General features: G+C 42.9%; 1 protein-coding gene across 3 annotated transcripts in view; it reads left to right on the top strand.

The window, feature by feature from the left end:
- The window catches only part of WIPF3 (WAS/WASL interacting protein family member 3), a 110362-nt gene that overhangs the window by 25994 nt on the left and 62420 nt on the right, over positions 1–21948 (top strand). For 2 of the 3 annotated variants that reach the window (XM_054687453.2, XM_054687455.2), the window contains exon 2: positions 2233–2379. In XM_054687453.2, the coding sequence (XP_054543428.1) occupies positions 2290–2379 (90 nt within the window). In that variant the 5' untranslated portion in view covers positions 2233–2289. The remainder of the gene's footprint in view (positions 1–2232; positions 2380–21948) is intronic. The other variant, XM_054687454.2, reaches the window with a different exon arrangement.

Raw genomic sequence — 21948 nt, forward strand, 5'->3', positions numbered from 1 at the left:
TGATGTTACCTGAAAGAAACACGTACTACCCCATGAGATCTCTGCTCAATTCTACTATGGTTTTATGCTGTGGACTCTGATGAGTATTTTCCTTTTCGGTCTTTCTGTTCTTGTTTTAATATCAAGGAATGAGGCAGTAACACAGTAATGATCAGGCTCCTTCTTTCAAGGAGCCTGAAATACTTTGTAAGAAAAGTGTAGTTGTGTACAACAATCAGCTTATGCACCTCCTTGGAACTCTTAGGAAAACTATCATGGACTCTTTCCCCAAAAAAGTTGCACTGACACACATATTTTACGCCATTTTCAATTTTTGTATAATTTTAGATTAATCCTGCTGGGAAAAAAGATGGTACCATATGATCCAGCAATTCCACTCTTGCATATACGCTGAAAAGAATGAAAAGCAAGGTTTTGAAGAGATATTTGTACACCAATGTTCATAGCAGCATTTCTCACAACACCCCAAAGGTGAAAGCAACCCAGGCACTCATCAATAGATGAATGGCTCAACTAAATGTGGTGTATACGTACAATGGAATAATTCAGAATGAATTTCTGATCCATGCTACAACATGAATGAAGGTTGAAAACATTATGCTAAATGAAATAAGCCAGACTCAAACGGACAAATATTATATTGTATGGTTCCACATATATGAGGTACCTAGACTAGACAAATTCATAGAGACAGAAAGTAGAACAGAGGTTACTGGGGGCTGAGGGGAGGAGACAGTGGGGAGTTATTGTTTAATGGGTACAGAGTTTCTGTTTGGGATGATGAACAAGTTTTGGAAATGGATAGTGATGCTGTTTGCACAGCATTGTGAATGCACTTAACGCCACTGAATTGTATACTTAAAAGGCGTTAAAATGATAAATCTGATATTCTTGGACTTTAGAACCTGTTAAGCCTTGGTTCCAATCCCAGGTCTGCTGGTTATAGTATAGGTGACTTTGAGCAAAAGAGTTAATGTCTCTGAACATCCTTTTCTTTATCTATAAAAATGGGGATGCCAGGGCGTTGAAGCCCTGACCTTAGAAGATTCTTGTAGAAATAAGTGTGATTAGTGTGTCACATAATTGCCATTTATAAAAAGATAAAAAGAACTAACATATTAGGTGGGCAAAATTCAGTGGACTATGCTAACAAGAAAGCATCACATTGCATAAATGCTTTTGGCCTCTGTGGAGACAAGAATATTAACATGAAAAAACATACATGCCACAGGATTTTAAAGATGAAAAAACATAGGGACAGGCCTTGTTCTGGTCCTCCAGTAACCAAAGGGACAGCAGGAATACAAAATCACCCCTGCCCAAGTGTAAGGTTTATTTCAGTTTCTGCTTTGATTGTTTTTAGGTTCTCATATAGGTTTTTCCAATTCTTATAAACTATGGGGTTTTTCTTTAATACAGATTTTAAGTCCTTGCAGTGTGCCTTGCTATGGGTTCTAAGACACATGCCCACATACACACATATGCATGCACACATACAGGCTCCACACATTTATCCAGAGATCAGACCTCCTATAATATTAACTATTTGAAACAGAATCATATTGGCAGAATCATGCCAAAAAGCCCTCTGCATAGCAAATACCAGATAGAAAGTCTAGGCAGAGGAGAGGGGTGGCCCATCCTCATCCAGATGGCTGGGTAGAAATGATGACACAGGAATAGCAGGGAAAGTAAGAGCTGACAGGAGAGAAAGAGGCAGGAAAATGACTAGCGCCCTAAGCCTTGCTCGAGGCTGGCATCATGAGTTCATGTTGAGCCTGTGACATTCAGAAAAGGTTACATTTTATTCTGTTTGCTCTGCTTAAGAAAGTGGGAGTCTATGCAGAATGATTGAAAACGATAAAACTAAAAATTTAATGCTAAAGAGGTAGAAGTCAGTTATCTGGAAAAATTATTATGGAATGAAGGATTGCTATATATATATATACATATATATGTACATTCTATTTGTACTGAGACACAAATAGCTAAATTCTATCAGTTTTAACACCTATTATCTCTAGAATCTGGCTGCTTTTGTCAATCTCCAGCACTTAGCACAAGGCTTGCCTCAGAGTGGGCACTCTGTGAATAAATGAATGAACAAATGAGTGAATGAATGAACAGGTGAAAGAATCAAGCTGACTATAATATGCATGTCTGCAAGATACGCATTTCCTGCATGTAAGTAAAGAAATCCAAGTTTAAAGCCATCCTTTTTCTCTTTTTCAGAGCAGAAGCCACTCTCTTGGGACCATTAATAAGCAGGAGACATCAACACCGTGACACATGCCAGTGCCACCGCCACCCCCACCTCCTCTGCCTCCACCTCCCCCGCCTCTGGGGGCTCCTCCCCCTCCCCCACCATCAGCACCCCCGGTAAGACCTTTTTTTCTGATTGGTTTACTGTGGAGCATAAACTGCTTGAATACACTTGAGCAGAAGGTTTTAAATGTTCAGAAGTAGCACTGCCTAGCTTCCTGTGGCAGGTGGCATCTTAGGTAGCTGGATCTGGCAGCTTTAGAGTCTGATTCCAAACCAGCCTGGCTCAGCCATTTCTCTCCCCCATTCTTCGGCAGCTTCCACCTCCACCTCACTGGTCTACTGATGTCTACCTCATTTCTCTTCTCATTCCTGCTGCTTGGTACAGGCTCGCGAGTCTGAGTGACTTTCTGTCTCACTGGAAACTTCACGCAATGGGCCATGCCAAAGTGCACAGCCAATGAGGCCTTGTGAAGTCAAGTTCCAGTGTGGAATTTGGATGGTGATAATGATAGATTGAGCTTCAGTCCCCTAGTGTAATAGGAAATGCCACAACGAAATATAAAATCCTTACATGAAGTTTCCCTATCTACACAAGACTGAATCAAGGCTATTTCAGTTCGTGTTGCTGAATGTTCTCTCTTGGTTTCATAGTTTGGTTTGTGTCTAGAAGTGGGCCACTGAGGGTGGTCATTTTGTTTTGGAACAGGGATTCTCAGCCTTGGCACCACTGACATTTGGGGTGAGATCATTTGTGTTGTTTGGGCTGTCCTATGCATTGTAGGATGTTTAGCAACATCCCTGGCCTCTACCCACTAGATGCCAGCAGCACCCCCCAATTGTGGCAGTAAAAAAATGGCCCTATATATTGCCAGATGTCCCCTTGTGGGACAAAAATCACCACCGCACACAGAGTTTCAGAAAAATGCTAGTGCTTACTGCTTATGGCAAACTTTTCCTCTAAAGAAAACCAGGAGCACTTCTCACACTCATTTTCCATTCCTCACACCACTTCAGTGAGGGGCGTCTCACATCCGCTCCGCAGCTTCTGTTTTCCGTGGAAAACGAACGAGATGACGGTATGGCACACAGAGACAGGGCTGCTTAGGGATGGTGTGAGCCAAGTCAGCAGAAGCCGGGAACAGAACCTCCTTGCCATCCTCCCCACCGGATGCAACCCTCCCTCAGATGCACAGATGACATGGCCCTGAGGAGTGTTGGCTATGAAGGGAGAGCCTGCGGCCCCTGCTGCATGACCACAGGCCCTGGTGAGGGTGAGAGTATGCCTGAGATGTCACCCCACGTGACATTAGTTTGGACACTGACCCTATCTGAGGTGCCAAGGGCTTAGACCTCCCTGGAACTTGGCTCTTGCCCTGCAAGAGAGTAGAAAGAAAGCACATAGTATAAATTACATTTGAGAGCTTTCTAACCAATATAAACAAAGAATAGGAATAAGTATTGAAGTTTCACTGCTGAATTTGACCCAAAGTCAAATTCAAGGTCATTGCCACAAAGTGATGGTTTGTAAGTAAACACACATGAAACTATCATATGGATCTTGCAAGCACTGAAGAAGTACAACTTAGAATAACTGCAAACACTGACGTACCCATAAATTTAGCCAGAATAAATAAACTGAACAAAATCCATGTTATTGGAGGTTTGAGAAAATAATCCTTTTTAAACATTGCTGGTGACAGACAAATGTCTAGGACTCAGTAAAAGTTGAACAGGTCTTTCTGGAGTGTTCTCTGTAAGAAAACAGTAAATGTGTATGTATCATAGTTTTCCCCTGGTAATCAGGTAGTTTTATTTTTGAGACTGATTTAAGAATTTAACCCTAAAAATGCCAAAAAGAATTTATGCAAGGATATGTCCAACAATGCTATTTATTCTAGCGAAAAAATAGATCTTAAATGGCTTACGAGAACTAAATGAAATGTGTTATGTCATACTGTTAATTAAAAATTGCATTATGCAGTGGTGGTAATTAAAACTTACATCTGGCGGGGGCACAGTGGCTCACACCTGTTATCCCAGCACTTTGGGAGGCCGAGGTGGGCAGATCACCTGAGGTCAGGAATTCAAGACCAGCCTGGCCAACATGGCGAAACCCTGTCTCTACTAAAAAATACAAAAATTAGTCAGGCATGGTGGCAGGTGCCTGTAATCCCAGATACTCAGGAGGCTGTGGCAGGGAGAATTACTTGAACCCAGGAGGTGGAGGTTGCAGTGAGCCAACATGGCACCACTGCACTCCAGCCTGGGTGACAGAGTGAGACTCTGTCTCAAAACAAAAACAAAAACAAAAACAACTTACATCTATGCTGATATGGAAAAGTAGATATAAAATGATGGATTAGAAACAACACACATTTTGGCCGGGCATGGTGGCTCATACCTGTAATCCCAGCACTTTGGGAGGCTGAGGCAAGTGGATCACAAGGTCAGGAGATGGAGACCACCCTGGCTAACATGGTGAAACCCCGTCTCTACTAAAAACACAAAAAAATTAGCTGGGCATGGTGGTGGGCGCCTGTAGTCCCAGCTACTCGGGAGGCTGAGGCAGGAGAATGGTGTGAACCCAGGAGGCGGAGCTTGCGGTGAGCCGAGACCACGCCACTGCACTCCAGCCTGGGCAACAGAGTGAGACTCCGTCTCAAAAAAACAAACAAACAAATGAAAAACACATTTTGTGCATAATGAAATCAACTACTTAATATATGTAATAAATAGCAAAAATCAGAAGAGAATTTGATAATGTTGACAATAACATTTAATGTTTTATTAGGGAATTTCTTCTTTAAAGATGCTTAAATGCATAATAAAAATAATTGTACATTTGGTTAAATTTTTTGAATTCTCTCCTTCATTTCTCTCTCCCTTTCTCTCTCTTTCTGAAGAACAGGTCAATTTAAGAGTAAAATAATCATGTAAATTTTAATATTTTCTTAAAACATATTTTCTACATTTATGTAGAAAAATAATATGTATACTTACAATACATATTAAAGCAAATAATTAACATCTTTAGCATATAAAGAGCTCTTACAGATTACTATGGAAATGATGAATACAAAGATGGGCACAGGATATGATTAGATTGAAGAAATGCAAATATTTTAACCTCACTACAGTTTAATAAGAACAAATTAAAATAATGAGAAACCATTTTTATCTATCAGTTTAGTGAGATATTTTTATTTATTTATTTATTTAGTTAGTTAGTTAGTTATTTAGTTATTGAGATGGAGTCTTGCTTTTTCGCCCAGGCTGGAGTGCAGTGGCACTATCTCGGCTCACTGCAAGCTCCTCCTCCCAGGTTCACGCCATTCTCCTGCATCAGCCTCCCGAGTAGCTGGAATTACAGGTGCCCGACACCACGCCCGGCTAATTTTCTCTATTTTTAGTAGAGACGGGGTTTGACTGTGTTAGCCAGGATGGTCTTGATCTCCTGACCTCGTGATCCACCCGCCTCAGCCTCCCAAAGTGCTGGGATTACAGGCGTGAGCCACTGCGCCCAACCTAGTGAGATACTTTTTAAATGTTGGCTGGAGTATTAGGAACTAGGCACTTATAACTCTTGGTGGGAGCAAAACTTAGTGAAATGCCCTAAGATACAATTTGTCAGTAAAAAATAGACCTAGTTTCACTTCAAGTAATTTTCTTGACATGGCTTCACTTCAAGTAATTTTTATTTAAGTAACTAATCATAGATATACAGAAATATATAGCTATAGGAGATTAATGAAAGTATTACTTGTAATAATAACCAAAAAGAAAGAAACAAAAAACAACCCACATTTTTTTATGACAGCAGATTCAATAATTTATTATATAGCCTCTAAATGGTATATGAAGCAGCCATTAAAATCATATCAGAATTAAAAAGAAGAAAATGACAAATGTTGGCAAGGATGTGGAGTGATGGAAACTCTCATACACTGCTGGTGGGAGTGTAAATTGATATAAACCCTTTGGAAAACCGTTTGACAGCACCTACCACAGTTAAACATGTGCATCCTAGGTAGATATCCAAGAGAAGTATGTGCCTGCATGACCCAAAAGACATGTTAAGAACATTTGTAGCAGCATGAATAGCACAAAACTGGAAACAACCCCCTATGTCCATCAATGGCAGAATGGATTGATAAAATGTGTGTTATGGTCATGCTCTAAAGTATTATACAGCAGTGAAAATGAATCAACAATACATGCAACAATGTGGAGGAATAGCCACCTGACAAAAGAATACATGCTGTATGATCCCATGTATATAAAGCTCCAAAACAGAAAAAAATAAACTACAGTGTTTAGGAATGCAAGACAAGCTGGTAAAATTATGAGGAAAAGCAAGAAAGGGATAACCATAAAATCAGGAGATGGCACCCTTTGGGAGGAGAGTGGGGGACTCAGGATCAGAAAGGCCCTGGGTGCTTCTAGAGTGCTGGCAAGGCTCTAATTCTTGACACAGGTGGCGATGACATACAGTTATCACTTTATAGAAATATGTTAAACTGTACAAAATTATTTTATGTGCTTTTCTATTTGTGGCACTGGACAATTTAAAAAGTTAAAAGAGAAAAAAATCATATCCAAATTAATTTGTAACTTCCAATGTCGTGATTGATTCAGACAAGAATCATCTATGAAAGGTAAAACCACTGAGTGAAAGGTTGTGGGGGAAAAAGATGTTCTCAGGGTCAGAAGTATCACCCACAGATGCTTCTTACTGCAAAGGGGAAAGTGTCTCTTTAAAATGGATCAAACTTACCGTCACGTGTAATGGAATGACCTCCTATCACAAGCCTCTGCTGGATACAAGGAGGCGCACAGAGCGTCACCCTGTGGTAATCTGCCCAGAATGAATGACCTCATGAGCAAGCAATCAGACACATGCAGAATGTGGGACCTTCTGCAACAGAGGCTGGCAAACCAGGACCCCTGAGCCACAGCCAGCTCACCACCTGTTTTTTATCGTCCTCCAGCTAAAACTGGTTTTTACATTTTCAAATGACTGGAAAAAAATTAAAAGAAAAGTAATATTTTGTGACACATGAAAAGTATACGAAATTCACGTTTCAATCCATAAATAGTGTTATTGGAGCACAGCCACACTCATGCAATTTGTCTATGACTGTTTTTATGCTACAGCAGCAGAACACCAATTAAGCGAAATGTTATTCCTCAAAGAATTCCATTCTTCTCCCTAGTAGGCTTGAATTTTAAAAATTTTACTCAATTATTATTACTATGTTCTGAGTTCTGTCAATAAATATTTTGTGGAAGTTTGTTTTCTCTTTTGTTATATAAGTATATACATTATATTCTAGATTTTTGCCTCTTGGCCCACATACCTAAAATATTTACAGCCTGGCCCCTTCCAAGAGAAGTTTGCCAACACCTGTCCCGCAGTCAGCTGGGCTCATTCAGCCTCCCATTCCCACTACCCACCACCCACCCACTGCAGTAGCCAGAGATCTTGCATGCGCACATCCTCTGCTTCTCCTCTCCAGAACTTCCTGGACCCTGCTGAGCTGTGGCCCACTCCATCCTGCATGGTCTGGCCCCTGCCTGTCTCTAAGACCTCTTCCTGTGCCCCTGTCCTGGAGTCTCCTACTTAAGGCCTCTGCATAGCCATTGAGAGCCTGGAAAGGCTCTTCACAGTCATCCCAGCTCAGGTGTCCCTTCCTCCTACATTACTGGCTTTTATATCTTTTATATCTGCAAAGCCCCCACTTCAGAGCAGGTAGTAGTTTTTAACTTTTTTAAAAATTTGACTGGGGTCTATATTTGATGTTTTGTGTCACTCATGCCTGGCTCGAAATAAGTACTCAACTCACTGAATGAATGAATACATGAATGAATGAACAATTATTTATGTAAATTGGGTTAAGAAATGGAGTTAAAACTTTTTATAATCAGTGTTCAGGACTCTAAACATCTATGTTGTGAAAGAAAAGAGTATATTTGAAGGTAGAAAGCATGGTAAGAAAGACTTTGTTTAGGACCATCACAACAGGTGGATAGGATTTTGCAGTGGGGGAGAGAGATTGGGCTCAACTCCGAATACAACATGGGCAAAAGGGAATGTATAGCCCAGGAGCAGGGTGGGGGTCAGCGAATATACTAAAAAGAAACATCAGGGCTAAAGGAGATTCTGGCTGAATGCAGCTAGCAAGATTCTTACTGAAGACAAGCCAGGGTAATCGGACATACCCTGGGGGTTGGTGAAGGATAAGGCACCTGATCGGATATCAAGGGTGATCAGATATCGAGATGGGGTCGTTCTTGTTAAACTGACGTAGCAGGGGGTTTTGCCAAAACTGGATTTTATAAGGGAGTGCATAGATGGGCCTGGGAAAAGCTTTGGAAGCTTGATTAAATTTTGGTTACAAGGTCAGGATTCTCTGGTCAAGCAGAGAGCCTTTGTCAGTGCGCATAGACCAGCATGTCAGGTTTTATTATATGTAATCTTTGTAAGATGGGGATCATTTTGTGTGATATGTCTGATCCTCTGTAACGAAATGCAAACTTCACACCGGCTCTGGAAGACCTGGGGAGTAGGTTAGGGGGAAATTAGGCTAAACGTTTTTTAGTTTCAGCCTTCTACCTCTCCCCTCACCCCTTCTTGCTCCTCCTCATCTCCATCGCTGATGAGCATCTTTTCTTTTTTCAAGAGCGTGGAACGGAGAAAAGGGCTGATGGAGCCTGCTGAAGCTGTGGAGCAGGCTTAAAGCAAAGCCAGACGGGCTCTCTTCATCTCCTTTCCCTCTTTTCTTGCTTCTGGTTCCCCAGTTTTTGAGCTCCTTTGTCTGATCTCTTTAAAATTCAATATTGTCTGGCACAGTGGCTCAAGCCTGTAATCCCAGCACTTTGGGAGGCCAAGGCAGGTGGATCACTTGAGGTCAGGAGTTCAAGACCAGCCTGGCCAACATGGTGAAACCCCATCTCTACTAAAAAATACAAAAATTAGCCACGTATGGTGGCGAGCACCTGTAATCCCAGCTACTTAGGAGGCTGAGGCAGGAGAATCGCTTGAACCCAAGAGGCGGAGGTTGCAGTGAACCAAGATCACACCACTGCACTCCAGCCTGGCTCAAAAAAATAGTAATAATAAATAAAAAATAAAATCCAATATCAATGTCAAAATTGCCCACATGGTGTGTTGGTCCACTTAAAATTAAATTATTACTGTTGCTTTACTTATAAGATGTAACCTAAAAATATATCTAAAGGAAATAGAATGGATTTGATATTTGAAATGCATCAGAATTTTACCAAACTTTTGCTTTCAACTGTACTTTGACCCCTTGGTAGATTCCAAGATGAGCAAAGAAGCCCCTCGGGGGCCTGTGATTTCCGTTTTCTTGCCACAGTCCCTAACCATGGGTGGTGCACTCTCCCTACATGTCACTGACCAGCTGAGAAATTCTTTGGAGTTGGGTTGCCCAGGCAAAGCCAGACAGTAGGGTTTATGGCTACAGCATTTGTGTTTATTTATAAAATAGAATGTGGATTTTTATACCATTATTATTTAATGTTGCCATTCAAATTTCAATATCCTAAGGAAGAAACAGTTCACCTAGGGCAGGCCATGTCTTATTATTTAAATACAAAGGGGAAACTGGCTTGATAATCACTTTTTGCCATGAAAAGCAACGCTCTAAGTAGGAAGACACTGAGGTGCCGTATATTTCTGCCTGCCCGTTCCGGGAGTGATGTTTCATAGAATGCTGAAGGGAGATTACAGTGAGAAGCTCATCGCACCCCTAGCTGTTTTCCTCCCTCGTTCCTGTTTGCCAGAGTCTTTGCTTTCAGGAAATTCAGTGGCATGATTTTTCTCCTTGTAGTCTAAGGATTGCATGATTCCTCGGCAAAGTGGGCTTTCCAGTAGGAAATATAAGCTGTGACATATATTCGGAGGTTTTCCCACCGTCTTTAACATGCTGGGGTGCATGCGGTATAGAAAAACATGCCAATCTGTGAAAGAAAATGGAGAAAATGGAGTGCTCTCTGAAGTCTCATGAGAGCTTTTTTGGAATTTTGTGTTTGCTGTTGTTAAAAAAAAATGCAGGGGCAGAGGGTCGCTAGGTGGAAGGGTGCTTAGTAGAATTGCATATTACACCATATTCTGGAAAAGGTAATTTGCATGTCTGCTGGTTCATTTGGAATAATGAAAGGCTTAAAAATTCTTACACACTGTCACTCACTTAGGTTCCCCTGACACTCTGGTACTTCGATTAGTGTCACTAATGAGGGATTGGGGACGCTTACCAGGAACTGATAGTGGCCACTGGAATAAGGATAAGGCATTTGCATCAGGCCAAGCTGTTAGGATAGTATTAAGTTGACATTTGGTTGCTGCTTAACAGTTTGCAAAATGACACCTTTGTCTTTAAGCAATTCTAAAAACTTGATTTTCCCTCTCTTCTTTGGTGGTGAACACCAGGAGCAGGAGCATGGCTTTAGTGAAAAATGAGCTAGTGTTGGCAGCAGGTTGCCTCGGTCTGGAAGAGAAAGAGGTGTGGCAGGACCTGCCACTCATACTTCCAAAGGGCCATTCAGGGTGGTATTTAAATATGTTTCTTTTTTCACAGCTGTGAGGTGGGAGGGGTGGCAGGAACAAAGAGGAGAGGGCTTGCAGTGGTGTGCAGGAGGCAGCGATTACAGACTCATAATGCCCAGGACTTGGCAAGAAAAGCCTGCGAGCACTTGTTAAGGGCCTTTGTTGAGTTTCATAGGAGCCCGGAGCATAAGCCGCTCGCAGGCGGTGTCTGAGCTGAGGGTTACGGCAGGAAGGTGACAGGGGGTACAATGCCAAAGGGTGACCCTAGGGTTTGTCTCTGGAGCAATGATTCCTAACTGGAGCTTTCTGTTATACCCAAATCTTCTGGCTCTTTGCCTTGGAAATATTTTAAGATTCCAGGGTAACTAACAATTCCTGGAAAACTGCCAGCGAACCTTTCCTCCCTCCACCAGGTTTGTCTTTTCATCTGTACACTGCTGTGCTTGCGAAGGTCACCATCGTTGGGAGGCTGGGATCTTTGGAGCCACTTACTTCTTTCCCCAAACTGTTCTTTCCTTCTTTAACCTTTCTTGTCATAAAAGGGAAAAAAAAACTCCACCCACGTCAGGTTGTTGCTGGTGATTAGAGAACCAGCCCTGCCCAGGGAGGAAAAGCTCTCATAAGGTGGGGTGAGGAGGGGTGGCCCATGCTGAGCTCCACATCTAGTGGTGCTGGACTCTGCAACGTGACTTCCTGGCTGCCAAGCCAACACGCCACATCTCTGCAGTGGAGGGCTGGCTTGGCAGCCAGGAAGTCACGTTTCCTAGAGTGTTTAATAAAAGGATAGGTAACATGAAGTGAGAAAAACAGGATACATGTAGACAGTGTAGTCCCAGTTACGTAAAACAAAACTGTGTGTGCACAGGCTCGCCTATGCACTCTCACATAAAGGCTGTAAGGACATGGAAAACGTGTCATCACTGGGTATCTGGGGTGGAAAAGGGTTGGGTGATTTTTATTTTCTTTTTTGTGTGAGTCTGCGTCTCCTCAGATGTCTACATGGAACATTTGTTTCTTTTATAATTAGAAGAAAAGGTTTTTAAAAAGGAATGAATTATCACTTACCCATTGGCTGAGTTGGATCCTGTAACAATAATGCTTCATAATAACAGGCATCTACTAAATAGCTATTGTGCCCCAAGTACTGTGTTAAGCACTTAACATGGATTGTCTAAATTATCTAAATATTTACAACAATCCAATGAGGTAGGGACCGGTAGTGCCATTTTAAGGATGAGAGAACTGAGGCACAGAAAGTTTACTTACTTGCCCAGTGTCACACAGCCAGTCATGGGTAGAGGCTGGATTCCTCCCCTGCCTTTCTGGCCATTGAGCCTAACTCCCGTGTGCCCCACTGCCTCCAGCTGCGTGAACGGGTTCAGTAAGTGGTACTGATGACTAGGCAATGAACACTTATCTAGCATTTACTATGACCTTTGCATTGGCCTGTGGACTAGCACATAGTAATTGAGTTATTCTTCACAGTAACCCTTTGAGGCAGGTACTGTTGTTCTCATTTTAAGGATGAGCTAACTCAGGCACTGGGGGCACGTCACTTACTGGGCAGGGCTATTATTGGGACTCTGGCCAAACGGCTCCCGGCTGTGCTCTGAAGCGCTAAACCAAAAGCCCTTCGATGCAGATCTTCTCAAGGATTACTTCTACTTCTCTCAATCTAAAAGCCAGGAAGTCAATGGATTCTGCTCCCCATACCTTGGCCAGAGCTTCCACATTTCCTCCAAGCTGCCTCCTGAGATTGCTGTTTTCTTTCCTTTTTTTTTTTTTTCTGTGTGGTTCCATTGTTTTCCCCACTTGCTTTTTGGTTCTTCCACCCTTCTAATAGGAAAAAACAAAAAAACAAAAAACGTATTGCACATTGTCCTCGGAATAAAACTCATGGTTTAGAGAGATTCTGATAGAGAATCAGCATGAAAAAAGAAGATGCAGTGCAAAGGAACTTGATTTTGTTTTGTCTTTGTTTACAGCTAATGGCAGATGAGCTCAGAAGGATAGGGTCTCTGCTGCTAGCAGTGCGGGGCACATAGTGGGGACAGTGGCTGCCCCTTGAGCTCAGTGACAGCAGACTGTGTTCTTAACCTAGATCAGGCTATCATGCAAATTTAACTGAGCTTTGGCCACACAAAATTACTAAGTCTCTGCCTCTGAAGAGTTTAGAACCTGAATCCAGAGAAACCAGGGCATGACATTGGTCACTGCTTGGTCATGAGAAAGATGAGTATAGAATTGGCTTCTTATTCCTAGACTAAAACTTTGTACCGTATGTTGCCTGTTCATTAAGTATTTCCTGAATACGGGATCCTGAAGTCTCATCTTTAAAGAGCCCTCTTGCCCTCTGAATTAGTCACCTTTCATCCCTAAGCTTGCTTCTCTGCATATCAGGCATTAGATGTGCCTAGATAATGTTGTGAGCTCTCTCCTAAGCAGACCAGAGTCGGATGAGGGATGAGGGAGGATCTTGGGGCCAATGCACAAGGCAGCTAATGAGAGATCTGAAGACAGAGAGTCTGTGCCTAGGTCAGTCCGAAGGACGTAGTAGGCACTCGGTTCCTAGCCTTTCTTCCTGATCTAGTGAGTTTAGTGCAGATACTGTAATTCACCAGGCAAACCCACTATGAGCTAACCAACCACGATTTTCCATTTGCCGTGAGCCTAAGCCTTGAAAGCCAGAACGACATTCTGCGTTGTGTTGTATGAGAACACCATCAACATTGGACCTGGCTGTGATATGAAAGTTATTTTTTAAAGAAAAAATAAAATTAAAAAAGAACACCCTCAATGCGTTTAAATTTTAGTAAGAATATTTTATAAAGCAAATGCAGTTATATCAGAAGTAACAAATATAGGGACAGCAAAATTTAATACTTGGGTATTATTTTAAAAGCCATAAAGTATCTTTTGGCACAGCCTTTCTCATTCCAACTCATTATTTTCAAAGAGAATAGACCCTGTGCCTTTTGCTTTGCATGAAGATTTTTTTAAAATTCACAGAAAGGAACAGAGCGTACCCACTTTGTACATGCTAGCAATAGATTTCCATTTTAATAAGGTCTGTTCACAATAGAGGAGTCTGAATGTGTTTTCAAGTTGGTTAAAGCAGGATGCCACCTGTACCACATAGAGTATTTAAAACACAATGGTGGCCAGACACGTTGGCTCATGCCTGTAATCACAACACTTTGGGAGGCCCAGGCAGGTGGATCACCTGAGGTCAGGAGTTCAACACCAGCCTGGCCAATATGGTGAAACCCCGTCTCTACTAAAAATACAAGAATTTGCTGGGCATGGTGGCGTGCGCCTGTAATCCCAGCTACTCGGGAGGCTGAGGCAGGAGAATCGCTTGAACCTGGGAGGCAGAGGTTGCAGTGAGCCAAGATCACACCCCATTGTACTCCAGCCTGGAAGACAAGAGCAAAACTCTGTCTCAAAACAAAAATCAAAAAACAACACGGGGTGTAAAAACATGTTTAAACACATTTGTGTCCCACAGTTGTCCAGTCAGCACTCATTGTGCTAAGCTGTCTGCTTCAGTAGGGATCATGTAATGGTGCAGCCTGGTGTATTAAAAACAAAACGTGGATTTTAGAGTCATACACCTTGGAAGCAGAATTTCAGCTGTGCCATTTCCTAGCCATAGGATGTCAAGCAAATTACTTAATAACTCTAAGCCTCAGTTTCCTCATTTGTGAATGGGACTAATAATTGCCACTTCCTAGGGTACATTGCTCCTAGAATGGAAACTTCATAGAGGGATTGTTTTTGTCTATTTTGCTCACAATGCATCTTTAATGCCCTGAACAGGAGTATAGCAGGCATAGAGTTATTGTGAGGACCCCATAAGATAGCAGTAGCAGCTGTTGCTTACCAAGAGCCTCCTTAGTAAATAGTACCTACTTTCATTTTGGGGACTGGAAAACAACTGGATAAATAACCCGATCTTGGACCGACATGTTCAGGTCAAAAGTCCTTGTGGTCAGTACAGGGCAGGAGGTCAGACACTAGAAGCCAACATCAAAATTGAGAACCTGAGTTATCCAAGTGGGAAGTCAGGCCAGCAGTCTGAAAATAGCCCAAAAGTAGGTGGTATGGGACCAAGGGAAAGCTTCTCCTTTGCCCTCTGAAGGTTTGTTAAAAATCACTGAAAAGAGGCCAATTAACAGGAGAAAAGGCATATAAATTTTATTAACGTGTACCTGGGAGTCTTTAGAATAAAGACCCAACGATGTAGCGGAAATTATCTATTTTTATGTTTAGGTTGAACAGAGTATTGACAGCCGTGTGGAAATATGATTAGACAAAGAGGGTAGATCCGATGCTAATAGACTGAACAGGGGAAACCCAGCAAGGTGTGTCTGTCTAGACTCCTTCGGCCTCCCTGAGCTGCATTCCTTCCTTCTGGGTGTGGGACAAGACCCTCTCTGGAATGAGGTCTTATGACCTACAATCAAACAAAACAGGTCAGATAATTTCTTTATGGCCAGTTTTTACACTGAAGGCGGTGGGGAGTTAGAGTAATATTTTTAGGTTTATGGCTGGCTTTGGGGAAAAGGGGCTCTGGTTTCTATGACCCTCCTTGGGGAAGAGGGGTTCTAGTTTCTGTGGTTAGCCTTGGGGGAGAATGGGACTGAGCGACAAGAGGTCAGGTGAAGGTCAGAGATAAACTTTTGCCTCTGAGGCTACTTCTGAGGCCTTCATTTTGGGGAATTGTTTTAATTCCAAGCAATGTGCAGGTGTTACCATTTCTAGGTCATCTGGGGTTCCAAGTCCATGGGGCCAGTACTTGCTCCTGCAGCATGATTCTTAGGAGTGGAATGGTTTGTCTTCTCTCCTCTTTTGCTGAGTTGAGTGGACTTGGGCCCACGGGTATAGCAGGAGGTACCTGGAACCAGCCACAGATTAGACCCACATGGGTGCAGCTATAGGACTGTAACTGCTAAAGCTAGCAACAAATACACGAAGATCCGGGGGCATCCTGAGCATCCACTCCAGTGAGATGGCAGCTCCATTCAAACATTTTAAACATTTGGAGAGGACTTTGTTTTCTAAGCTGCCGTTGGTTTGTCATTTCACAAGCAGCTTCACCAGTAGCAGACCAAGAGGGAAGGGAAGGACATGCGTTTCCCTAGAAGGTTTAATCGTGATACTCATGCAAGAATTCTGGATCACCTGAGCCCAAGCCCCTCTCCAAAGCAAAGAAAGAAGTTCTTTGGGCCTTGTGGCAGCTTTGGGATGCTGAGATTCTAGTGCTGTGGGTTGGTCTTTCTCTACCTGAGCCAAACATTCATTTAAAACTCTACTACCCAGGGAAATTTGAACACTGATGGGATATTGGTTTATATAAAGGAACTGTAGATAATTTTACAGCTAATTTTATTTAATAATATGCTTGTTATATTTTAAGAGCTCTTTTCTTCTATAGCTATATACTGAAATATTTGTGGGTGATTTCATACAGTGTTGGATATGTTTTTAATAAGCAGGGATTTGGAGGGGGAACGTGGGTTGTGGAAAGACATAACAAGATGGGCTGGAGTTGATAATTGTTGAAGTTGGATGATGATGCCTGGAGGCTCAATTGTACTACTCACATCATGTATGCTAACAATTTTTCATAGTAAAAAAACTTTAGTGGACATCAACAACCTCACATTTTGTGCAAAATATAAGTGATTTGGCAGAACCAAGGAAGGAGTTATGTAGCATGCTTTCACTAATTCAGGTGGGCATTTGAGATCAAATATTATATGCTTTTTAATTTAAAAAATAAAAGTTCATAAGTCATCTGCTTGAAATTCTGTATGTCACTGTGATTTATTCCCCTTATCTCAACCCCAGCCTAGCCCAATCTGGCTCCTGTTTTTCTAGGGATTAACGTTAAGGTTTTATTGTGTTGTTTTGTTTTTAAGCTCTCCTGCCCTAATCGTTGAGTTGACATATGCAATAGTTTGGGTCTTTTTTCCTAAGAGTGGAAATGGATACAAGCAACAGGAATGTCAGAGAAGCTGTGGGACTTGCCATCATAATCTTCCTTGCTACTTTTTATGTAAATAAACCACAGACCGCATGGGAACACCAGATATCAAACAATATTTTGTGAAACTGTTGCATTTACTGTTCTCTGCCCTGGTACAAGGACATCTATCACTAGCTGGTGTTTTCTCCCACAAAGCACAGAGGACATTGGGGCAATTATTAAATCAAAAGTTCCCAGTTGGCAACTCTTCTTGATGCCAAGGACACCAGATATGGAAGAATTTTCACCTTCAGTGTTCTCTAATCTGACTAAATGCCTCTCGTGACTGTATTGTTGAAGAATTTCAGAAGGTGGTGAGGGGGAAGGAGCCTTAAAGCCAACTCTAAGAGAAAAGCTTCTGGTCATAGAGATAGCATACAAAGTGTGTGTTGCGGCTTAAAAAAAATTCGTGTGCATACACGTGTGTGTATTTCTTTACATATACATATTTGTTAAAGACCATCATCTGAACTATTAAGAGACAATCAAAGGGAAAAGAGGTCTTTGGTTGTGCTAGACCTTAGCATAGGTCAGTGTATGTTCTAGAACAGAAACATGTCAGATGATGGAGTTTTCCAGAAAATTAAATCTAAGACCGTGGTGGAATAGTTATTTAAGGGCTTAGCATCATCAGAGCAATCGTTTATATTTTCTTCTGGGTTGCTTTTGGGAATTGCTTTTTGTCAGAGGGAAGGGTATGTCTTTAGGGATAAAAGAATAATTGGAAATTTAAAATATCTCAAGACTCATTCATATGCCTTTTGGGTCATCAGAAACCGTATCTGTTTACTAATGCTTGCTCAGATAGTTACATTTAAAAGGAGCATGTTTTTCCATGAATGTGAAACTTCATTTCGTGAAGAGGCACCATGCTTGTTCCCCATAACTTCCTCTAGTTTTTGTTCTAAAAAAGTAAAATTTTATTGATAGGTAGTCCTAAAAGGAAAAACCAAAAGCAATGGTTGATGTAAAATTAGAGAGATTGACTTTGGAGTATAAAGGATAATGGAAGACAGTTCAGGAGCCATGACTTTGGAGTATGAAGGAAAAATGGAAGAGAAAGTTTAGGAGCCTTGAATTAGGAGTTTGAAGGAGAATGGAAGAGAAGGTTTAGGAGCCTTGAATTAGGAATATGAAGGAGAACGGAAGAGAAGGTTTTGGAGCCAAACTCCAGGGCCTCTCCCGAGCTGGAGGAGCACAGCAGGTCTGGTTCTTTGTGGTTACACAGGGCAGGGCAGCGCCCCTTCAGTGATTCTCAAGACGTCACAACATGGGTACCCGGGGACTTCTTTAGACCTCACAGTCCACCACAGAGATTCAGACTCACACAGGGGAACATGCCACCCCTACTCACCCCATTGAGAACCACTACAGAAAGTGAGGATTGAAAGAGGGACAATGGAGACTCACCAATAAACATGATTCCAGGGGGCCAGAGAGCACCATGCCCCACCTGGCACACACTCACCTTCCCCATGTGTTGGAGGGATACCTGAGCTAGAAAGAAAAGGCCACAGGCCTGTGTGTCAGGTGGACCTGGCTCCCGAGTTTAGTCATCTCTGACATCTGGGCCAATTCTTTTGGACCTCATTTTCCTCATCTGTGAAATGGAAATAATAATACCTTTATGGGGTTGTAAAGGAATTCACTGCAATGATGCTTTGAAGCATCAGCACAGATCCTGGAACATACTAAGTGTTCAGTTATATCAGTGGCAGTCCCCTCTCCCCCAGTCCCCGGCATCTCGGGATGGGGCTCAGTCTCACTGAGTTTCGCACTGTCCTCTCTGGAAATACAGCAAACCCTCCTGTGTCACATTATGCTCTTGCCAGGCCCGACCTTGCCGGCCATGTCACCTTCTGCTTCTGTGCCAGGAGAGACTGCCCTCAGGAGGGTGCTGAGACTGGAGGTGGGGGACGGAGATTGAACCCCCCTTTCCCCAGGGCTCTGCAGAGCAGAATGTGAAGCTCACTTCCTGGTGTCTGCGATGTTCTCCTTGGCTCGGCCACAAGCAAGTTCACACATCAGCTCCTCTTTACCTTATTGGGGTTGTCACTTTTTAGCCCACCTCCTCTTCTTTTTTTGACCAAATCTTTTCAATGGAATCATCAAATCCTGACCCTCATCTGGGAAAAACCCTGGCTGCTCCTCCTCACCAGGGTCATGCAAGACCACTCCCTCCTCACCATTGACTTACATTCAAAGTAACAATATACTTTTGTGTTCCAGGCACACAAAATTTCCGTGACTGACAGTGCCAGGCTTGGCCTGTTTGGCTTAGATAAAAGCAGTTGTCAAGCAGTGGACCTGGAAGGCTCGGTGGACTTTATGAAGTTCAATGTCGTTCCCTCCTGCTGTTGGCACAGATGGTGAGGGCTATTGGCAAGACCAGCTGCGTGGCCGCATGCTGGTGCAGGCTGGGCCGACTGGACGGGTGCCCCGAGAGCTGAGCTTCTTTCACATCTGCCTCATCAGTGCCCTCTGGGTAACCTTGGATTTCTGTGCCCTTCACCCTTCAGGCCCCACAGTGGGGACAGTCCTATAGGGAGAGGTTTGAGCGTGCTATTGATTTTCTTTCTTGCTTCATGTTGCTTTTGTTTCATTTAAAGTGTTGCTAGACAATGCCTGAAGAGAAAGGCTCCTCTAAAGCTTTTTATTTTAATTTTACTTGTTTTTATTTTTTTAATTTTTTAATTTTTAATTTTTGAGATGGGAGTCTTGCTTTGTTACCCAGGCTGCAGTACAGTGGTACAATCATGGCTCACTGCAGCCTCCAGCTACTGGACTCAAGCAGTCCTCCTGCCTCAGCCTCCCAAATAGCTGAGACTACAGGCACACAGCACCATGCCTAGCTAATTTATTTTTTATTTATTTTGTAGAGACAGGTCTTGCTTTGTTGCCCCGGCTGGTTTCAAACTCCTGGCATCAAGCAATCCTCCTGCCTTGGCCTCCCAAAGCATAGGCATGAGCCATGATGCCTAGCCTAAAGCTTTAAACATGTTCTTCAAAGGCTGGGTTCTCAAGTGTAAAACAGGGAGAGGCTGGCCAAAAGTAGAAGGTGCCATGACCATACCACATCAGCTTCCTAAGGAGGATCGAAGGAACAAAATGAGATTTCATAGGAAAACTCTTTAAAATACAAAATCGTGTACAGCCTTGTTGTTCGGTGAAATGAACTGAAATATGGCAGCTATATTAGGACATATTATTCTTGCTTTAACAAGAGCCAGACACCAAGAGAATCAAGACCAACAAGAATCATCTTACCACTCAGTTCCCTGATTCACTGCTTTGACACCTGGAGCAGTAGCCCTAGGGCTACCCAACCTGCTGGAACTTCTTGTATGTCTTCCCCAAGAAACAGGTGCATATTGCGAAACCTCTTGTTCTCTTTGCTGCCAAATGTAGTTGCCCCCTACCCTGAACTCAGGATTTCTAACATAGACCCAGTGGTGATGGCTGAGTTTCAGGTTGGGAGGACAAGTTTAGAAAAAGGAAGGAGTGTGTGTCCAAAGTCACTTATTGACAGGGAGACTTTTCCACAGCAATTATAATCATACCTTCCTGTTATTACTCATAATAGTAATCCTCTAACATTTTGCTGTCAGCCGTGTGACAAATTAAAAAACATCTCCCCATAGAATATCACTGGATCTTTCAACACCTTCATGAGACAGGTAAGGTCTAATTTTGGGCTCCCCTAAAAGAAGATTCTGAGACAAGGCTTTAGGTGCAAGTAGTTTGTTTGGGAGGTGATTCCTGGATGCCCTGATAAGAGAGTGAGGAAGTGAAATAGAAGAGGGAGGAAAACCAGTAATGGGTGTACGGGGAACTGGGGCTGCACCCCTGCTGTATCCTGGAGAGACTGTGTGGAGCCTGCCTCAAGTCATTCCACCAACTCTTGTAACTCTCAGGCACTTTCCCCATCTGTCTTGCAGGGGTGTGCCTTCTCCTCTGGGAGTTCCCCTGGCAGAGTCCAACAGGCAGCTAGCCCAGAGGGGAGATGAAGTCATCCTCTGCAATAGGCTGAGCAGGTGTGCATGGGAGACCCACAGCATCTGCTATGGCTGTGCTTCTCACAGGGACAGGTTCATAGGGGAAGAAACAGGCACAGTGAGCTCCAGTGCTTGCTCAGAGTCCACAGGACTCCATCCCCTGCCCTCTGTCCCCTCCACCACAGTGCATCCCCTAAAGCCCCAGGGCAGTCAGTATTAGGAGACTAGCAACAGGGCCAGTAGCAATGGCCTTCTCTGACAGTGTTTCTCACACAGGGGCCCTGCATGGCTGGTGTGGCCCCTTCTTTTAGAGGCTCTTTTAGAGCATGGTGATTAAGATTCCTGAGCCAGACTTCCTGTGTTGCCATCCCAGAAGTTCTGCGGCCTTGGTTGAGCAAATTACTTAAATCTTCTGTGCCCTAGTTTCATTCTCTATTAAAATACTACCTATCTCATTATGGCTGATGTGAAGACTAATTGAATTAATACATATGAAGAGCTTAGTAGAGAATAAGGACCATCCAGGTGTTCACTGGTGGTGGTGTGGTTGGGCATAGCGATGCTCTTTTTCCTTCTACTACCGTTTTCCTGGCTTTGGAATTAATGTGAACCGGTAAAACAAAAGCTCACATTTCATTGCAGCATTTATGTCTGATAGGGATCTCACAAAGTTTAAACACCATTACACTTCGGATGATTTATGTATCACCTGCCTTCACTGCACGCTGGTAAACTCCCTAAGGAAGGAGATTGCACTTGCCTTGCCCTTCCTGGCATCAGCAGCATGAATCAGTGAGGCACCCGGCCTTGGGAGCTGCTCAGGAAATACGCACTCAGCGAGGAGAGCACATCCTTCCACAGGTTCACCAGTGACAGCAAAGCCTCATGTTACACAGCCTAGCCACCTGCTGCTGGTGGCATTAATGTAAGAAGAATTTTAAAGGCTGCACAAAAGATGCACTTCTCCCAGAATTTTCTCTATATTTATAGAATGCTATTATAAGACCCTCAAAAGTATTTTCAGCTGTGGCTCGATTCTTTAATCCCAAGTAGGATGCAATTGAAAGCTAAAATATGGAGTGTGGCAT

Source organism: Pan troglodytes, chromosome 6 (assembly GCF_028858775.2).
Source record: "Pan troglodytes isolate AG18354 chromosome 6, NHGRI_mPanTro3-v2.0_pri, whole genome shotgun sequence".
Classification (NCBI taxonomy): Eukaryota; Metazoa; Chordata; class Mammalia; order Primates; family Hominidae; genus Pan; species Pan troglodytes.